This window comes from Equus quagga, chromosome 1 (genome assembly GCF_021613505.1).
Source record: "Equus quagga isolate Etosha38 chromosome 1, UCLA_HA_Equagga_1.0, whole genome shotgun sequence".
Taxonomy (NCBI): domain Eukaryota; kingdom Metazoa; phylum Chordata; class Mammalia; order Perissodactyla; family Equidae; genus Equus; species Equus quagga.
Genome location: NC_060267.1, coordinates 88,002,001 through 88,008,743, shown reverse-complemented (window position 1 = coordinate 88,008,743; position 6,743 = coordinate 88,002,001). Strand labels below are relative to the sequence as shown.

The following is a 6,743-nucleotide window of genomic DNA, read 5'->3' as shown; positions in this document are numbered from 1 at the left end:
GGGAGGGGGGGCATGGGGTGCATGGAGCTTGGTGGCCCCTCTCCTGGGGCTTGGCTGGAAGACCCAGTTTGGTCCTGCCTCTGTTCTGTGCAGTCTGGGCCGAGTGACTTAGTTTCTCTGAGACTTGGTGAGGCCACTCTCAAGATGGGAGAGAGTGTCCTTGCTCCCCGGGTCCCTGAGCCTGGCCTCGGAGGACCAGATCAAGGGGCAAGAGAGTGTGGGCTTGGCGAGGCAGCCCGAGGCGGGGCAAGGCCATGGGTTTGCAGCCAAACCTGCTTTTGAACCCTGGTTCTGCTGCCCCTCCTTAGCTTTGTCGCATTGAGCCGGTCACTTCCTCCTTCGGAGCCTCGGGTTTCCCTTCTGGAACACGGGACTTTAATACCTGCCTCTCAGGGTTTCGAGGTGCAGAGGAGGACAGGGCCTCAACATGTCTACACTCTGGGAAGCCCTGTGGCTGCAGAATCACCCAGAGGCTGGGGAGAGGGTGCAGGGTGGAGTGTGCCCCTAGGGGGCGCTAGTGCCTGCGGGCAGAGGCAGACAGGCCGGGGGTGGCTTCCAGGTGGTTCCTGGGGCAGGAGTCGGGAGAGGAGGCTGACAAGGAGCGAGATGGGTAGGGGAAGGGAGAGAAGAGTAGGACTTCAGGTCCGTGGACTTGAGGCCCAGAGGCCTCCCGGATGCACAGACGCACGCTGACGTACAGTGCTGTCCCCATGTGCGGACATACAGACATCTTCACCGACGCAGACACACACGCAGACGCCGACTCCATACGCAGATCGGGACAGCCTTGCTGTAGACCCAGCTGTTCCCGACACGCTGACCCCTGTAGACACCCCGCTTCACGCACAGTGTACCGGAGCAAACCAAGCCGCAGAGCCGCCTCCATAGACACGCATGCGCACACACACACACGCACATACACTGATACTCTCCGAGGTTCTCTGAGGGACCCTGAGACTTCAAGGAAGATATTTTGAGAACCAAATTCCTTTGAGTCTCTGCCATGCCCCTTCCATCTGCCCCGGGTCCCACGGCCGTGTCCAGCCCCAAATCCTCATGATGAGTCGGGGTCTGGCCTCAGATTCTGCATCCTCCATGTCGCACTTCCCCGGGTGAGCTCACCCACCTGTGCCTCAACGACCATCTACCTGGTTGTTGCACACCTGCTCGCTCAGCCTCCAGTCCCTTTGAGGCCCAGCCCTGCCCCAGGACATCTCCACCTGGATGCCTCCGAGACCCTCAGCTTCACGTGCCCCCGACCAGAGGGCTCCAGGAACCTTGATGCTCCCTGGACTCCCCTCCCTCATCAATATCTCTGGGATATGTCCCCGTATTTCTCCCCCTTCTTACCACCCTAGTCAAAGCCATTGTCACTTGTCACCTATGAGACCCAACTGACCTCCCTGCCTCCATCCAGTCCATGTGATCTAATTAGATCTCTTCTCCACCCAGCAGCAGGGCCCTGGATGGTCTGGCCTCGCCTCCAGCCTCATTGCTTCTCCCTCACCCCGAAACTTAGCTATTTTCGAAGTTTAGGAGATTCACACGGGTTTGCCCGCCTGTGAGGTTTTGCACAAGCCTGGGGCATCCCAGACACTCCTCCTCCCCACCCAGTCTTTGCCATGCTGGTTAACTTCCTATCCCAGCTTATTATGTAGCTTCTTCCGGGAAGTCTTCCATGATGCTCTGCCCCTCCAGGTGAGGTTGGGTAACCCTGTAACATGGCCTCACTGTGCCTCAGCTGAGCTCATACCACACTGTCTACCTCCTTGAGGCAGAGACCACTGATCCCAGGTCCTCAGCCTGGTGGCTGGCACTTAAGAGGCCCTTCATTGGCTGGTTGAATGAATGAATGGATGAGTGAGTGTTGGGGACTGGGATAGAGTAGGATGGGACGGACGCATTTGTTTTTGAAGGATGGAGATGGTTCAGGATGAGGATGGGGAGAGGAGGATTATGGGATGGGGCAAGGAATGGGTTGGACAAGACCAGGGACCCCAAGCCCTCTCTCCTCCTGATCGGCTGTCCCTGGTGCCCATCTTGGAACCTCCCATGTCTCATGTGGGACCAGCTCAGGCCCAGCACAGCCCTCCCCCCAAGGAGAGGCAACACGGGCGTGTACAGGTTGGTTTATTTACAAATATACTGACGTCTCATCTTTTTTTGTTGTTGTTTCCATTTTCTGCTTTGTGGGAAGAGGCAGAAGGTGAGAGTGGAGGGCAGGGTGGGAGTGGTGATGTGGTAAATGCTAATAAATAATTTAACAATGACAAGTTATTAAATAAAATGTGTCTGGGGATGGTGGGTGGGCAGTGAGAGTCTGTACAAGGAAAAAAGAATGGCTGGTGGCCCGGTCCCCACACCTGGCTGAGCTGGGCTCCCGCAGGACCCCCGGTGGGGGTGAGGGCACCAGCAAAGAGGCTCATTGGAAATGGCACCTTCCGAGGGCCAAATGTGGGAGGGTCCTTCCTGCTCCCCCGGCCCCAGGCCGCGGGTGCCCGGGAGTGTGGGTGTGCAAGCCTCCGTGTGCGTCCAGGTGTGAGTGTGTGTCTGTGTGCGTGCGTGAGCGTGGACCCTCTTCCCCACAGGGCAGCGTGAGCCCCAGAGCTGCAGGTTCCCCCAGAAAGGAGGGGTGATGCTCACCCCATGTGGTGCCCAGAGCTCGGGCTGGGGCCGGGCAGGGCTCCCCGGGGGCGAGTGAGGCAGCCTCCCGGCTAGCGGGCAGCTGAGCCCCCTAAAGGAGAAGAGGCTGCCCCCGACCTCGTGATGGGGGCCTGACCCTGCTGGGCCCTGCTCACCTGGATGCAGTGGGCCCCCCACCTCCTCCAGGAAGCCTTCCAAGGTGGAAGGGGGCACACCGACCCCTTCTCTTACAGGCTCTGCTGGCCCCGCTGTCTGACCCTTGGAACCACAGTGTCCCCCTGTCTGTGCGGCCTCCCTCGGAGGCCCCGTGGAGCAGGCAGATGAGGCTCTCGCTAGGGGCAGGAGCCCGCCTTCTTGTTCTTCTTCTGCTTCCACTCACTGTGTTACTGGGGGCAGATTCCTTCCTCTCTCCGAGCCTCGACTTCCCCATCAGGGAAGCGGAATTCAGCTTTTCTCCGACACTCGCCCTGCCCACCTCTCACTTTCGACCTCTTTCTCCGGAGACCAGACCATTACCTCCTCTTCCCTTGGGCTTCCCACCCCGGTGGTCCCACATCACAGTGGGTGTTGGGGGTGGTCCTGGCTACTCGCTGCCCCCGCCCCCAGCTGAGGCTGCACCTCTTCCACGTGAAGTGGGAACAGCCTGCTCAGCTCAGCTCACCCCCAACCCCCACAAGGCTGCCTGGCTCTGTGCGCTCCTGCTGGGCAACCTTAAACACTTGCCTCCCTTCTCTGAGTCAGGTTCCTCCCCTGAGAAGTGGGTCTCCAGCAACGTCTGGACAGGACTGGCTCGGAGTCTGCATGCCTCTCCTAGGAGATGGTCCCTCAAGGGCGGGCCCTACCTCTCGTTCATCTGTGTCCCCACGCCCGGGCCAGGGCCGGGCAGAGTGGACACCCGCGTCTGGGGGAGCCTGAGGGAGCCTGGGGGCAGTGAGCTGCAGCACACAGGGCAGGAGTCACCCAACCACGGCGGACGGGCCGTCTCTGGCACGAGGGGCTCGGAGGTCCCTCTGGCTCTGACAGTCTGTGGGTCCTGAGTGCAGGGTCCCTGTACCAGCTCCTGGTGGGGGCAGAGCCTGAGCCAGACTCAAGGCTGTGAGGCCCCAGAGTGGGAAGAGGCACACCCCTCTCCTGGAGGCGACTCCCCAGACGGGGGGCGGAGGGGCTGGCCTGGCGTCCCTGTTCTCCTCTGTCACCGACTGGCTGTGAGAGGTCTGGTCCCCTCCCTTCTCCTGGCCAAAGTTTCCCAGCTGCAAAATAATGCAGTGGACCAGATGACCCATTCCTGAGGTTCCTTCCAACTTCAAGAGCCTGGGGGAGAAGGGCCAGGCCTCCTGGGGGTGGGGGCGTCTACCCCTGGACTCATGTGACTGTGTGACCACAGAGGAGGAAGGGAAGTGTCTCTCAAGAAACTAGCATGGCTGCCTAAGGGTCCAGGACCAAGAGGCACAGAGCCCGGAGGACCGAGGCTGCAGAAGGACCAAGGACATCAGCTGAGCTCCTGTGGGAACTCCGTGTGGAGGAAGAGCCCAGGAGGGGGAGGCTGGCTGCTCGGGCCCAGGGCGGGCGCTGAGCCGCATGCCCCCAACTGTCCTGCCTTGGTGAAGAGCAGGGCGAGGCATGAGTGCAGAAGCCCAGGAGGGCCGGGGAGACCGGCCCAGGACGCTCTGGAGGGGCTGAGGTCCCCCCAGTGGACAGAGGAGCAAAACCACAGAGCAGGTTGGCGAACTCTGAGGACCCCGGGGAGGGCCAGGCAGATGCGCCCAAAGGCAGGGAGAGACACCCATTGTCCTACTCACTCCAAGGCTGGACCAGGCAGACCTCAGCGTGGTGGCCAAGGGCTCGGGTTAGAATTAAAGGCAGGGCTGTGAGCACCTGGCTGAGGACACAGTGACCACCAGGGGCCAGGGAGGGGTCGCTGAGAACAGGGCCTATCAGCCTGACCTCGCTTCCTCTTTTGACAGGGAGTAGATTAGGGGCAGGGGTGATGGAGCGTATCTGCCTTCCAGCGGGTACTCGGCAAGATGGGGTGAAAGTGCGGTGGGAACCCACCATCCAAGTAGGACTGGTTAACGGGGCAACGCCAAACAGGAAGAGGCCCCAGGGGTCCACGCTCCCGGGGTGAGATGCACAGGGCCGACTCCTCACTGGGCAGATGTGCTCAGGAGGGAGAGCAAAACAGTGGTCACGGAGCTGGGGTGCAGAGAAACTCCACGAGCTGGACTGAATCAAACAAGAGGAAACGTAACAAGAAAAAAACGCAAGGTCCTTTACGGGGTCTAAACAATAAATACCCTCTTCCCTACCATACACACAGAGAAGAGAGATGTGGCTTAGCCGACATGTGTGTTAAGGTCAGGGAATTTCGTTACAGAAGGGCAGGGTGAGTTTCCAAAGTCATTGGATCTTGGGCCACATTAACAGAGGCAGAGCGCCTAAAGCAGGGGCGGGGATGGGCCTGCTCACTTTGGCTGGCTGATGTCAGTGGGAAGACTGGGTTATATCTGCTCCACACCTTTAGAGGGAAAGCTGGAGCTCAGTTGGGGGTACAGCTTTAAAAGGAAGGGCTGGAGGAGCTGGAAAAGCCTGCCTTGGAGAAGGGAGGACTCAGTTGAAAAAGGCAGAGGTGAAACCAGCAGAAAAGGGCAGCTGACTGGAGTGAAGTAGTGAGCTCCTTGTCACTGGAGGTACGTGAGGAGAGGCAGAGGTGGCTTGGGCAGGAGCCAGGCTTCAGGTGGAATGCCCAGTGAGTGACTTTTGAGGTCCCTTTCCACCTGGGGTTCTGCCATTTGGCCTGACTCTACCTGGTTTGCGGGCTCCGTCTCTCCCTTGGAGCTGGCTGGGGCTGGGCCATCCTGCCTGCCCAGCAGCCCCATCTGGGCTCGGACACCTCTGGATCCACGTGCTTCGAGCCTGCCCCATCCTCTCCCTTTCCTCCTCCCCTCCCCCTTGCTCCCCTATTGTTCTAAGAAGAGGGGTCCCGGCCCCGACCTGGCCTCGTCCCCTTTCCTGGGCTGCTCCACAGAGGCCTCGCTGTCTCTTACAGCGTCTCTACAGATCTCTGTGCGGGTCTGCGTGGGTGTGCCTTTAAGTGTATGTGTGCACTGGAATGTGTGTCTCGGTCCCTTGGAGTCTGCCTGGGCTCAATCTACCCCCAACCCCCGTGACTCGGTGGGCCTGGCGCCCCACAAGCTCTTCCCCACTTCTGCTCCAGGCTCGGGCGGGGAGGGGTGACACTAGGCAGCAGGTCTGCCCGCGGTGGGAGGCAGGGCTCCCTACAGGTAACCGCCCACAACATCGTCATCCTGAGGCACCCAGGGCCCCTGCCGGCCCAGGCCCAGGCCGTGGAGGTTGGCTGGACACAGAGAGGACACTTAAAAAAATAGAGAGAATTTAAGCTTCCCAAAAAAGAGATGGGGAGGGAGAGGAGGCGATGGAGGCTGAGGTGGGGCTGGGGGGCAAGTGGCATCCGCGAGCTCTGGGTCCCCGGGAGTGACGTGGTCTCGTGGGCAGGACATAGCCCCTGCCCAGGCTGCGCCCGTCTGCCTGTCTGGCGGTGCCGAGCGGGCGCCGTGGCCAGGCCCGGCCGGCCCAGGGGAGGGCACCGTATGGCTGTCTGCAGAGTCTGTGCGGGCGGCAGGGCCGGGGCGCCGAGGCTGGCTGTGCTGTGCGCCGCAGTCCCACCCCAGGACCCTCGCCCAAGCGTCCGTGCGCCCGGCTGCTGCTCTCAGGAGGCGAAGTAGGAACTCTGCATGGAGTAGAGCCGGTCAATTGGGTTCCCCACCCGCGCCTGCAGGGAGCCCACGTCCGAGGAGCCGAGGAAGCAGTCGCTGAGGCTGGTTAAGGAGGTATCGCTGTCGATGTCGTGGAAGATGGAGTCGTTCCCTGCGGGGCAGACGGGGCATCAGGACCGGGGTGCAGGCTTTTGGGGGCTCTGTCGGTCCTGCGGGGTATGTGGTCGGAGGGGAGGGGGACAGGATGCCCTGCTGCCGTGCCTGACCAAAGGGGCCGGGGGCTGTGGGTGGGACCTCAGGGTGTCGCCTTCCTGTCCGGAGGAGGCAGGTGGGCTGTGCTGGCCCCTGCCTGGGCCCTGGGGGGAC

The 6,743-nt window shown here is 61.2% G+C and overlaps 1 protein-coding gene across 2 annotated transcripts in view; it reads right to left on the bottom strand.

Moving 5' to 3' along the window:
• Positions 1-5,661: 5,661 nt before the first annotated feature.
• Positions 5,662-6,743, bottom strand: part of LMX1B (LIM homeobox transcription factor 1 beta) — a 77,974-nt gene continuing 76,892 nt past the window's right edge. For both annotated transcript variants that reach the window (XM_046684158.1, XM_046684168.1), the window contains exon 8: positions 5,662-6,528. In XM_046684158.1, the coding sequence (XP_046540114.1) occupies positions 6,371-6,528 (158 nt within the window). In that variant the 3' untranslated portion in view covers positions 5,662-6,370. The remainder of the gene's footprint in view (positions 6,529-6,743) is intronic.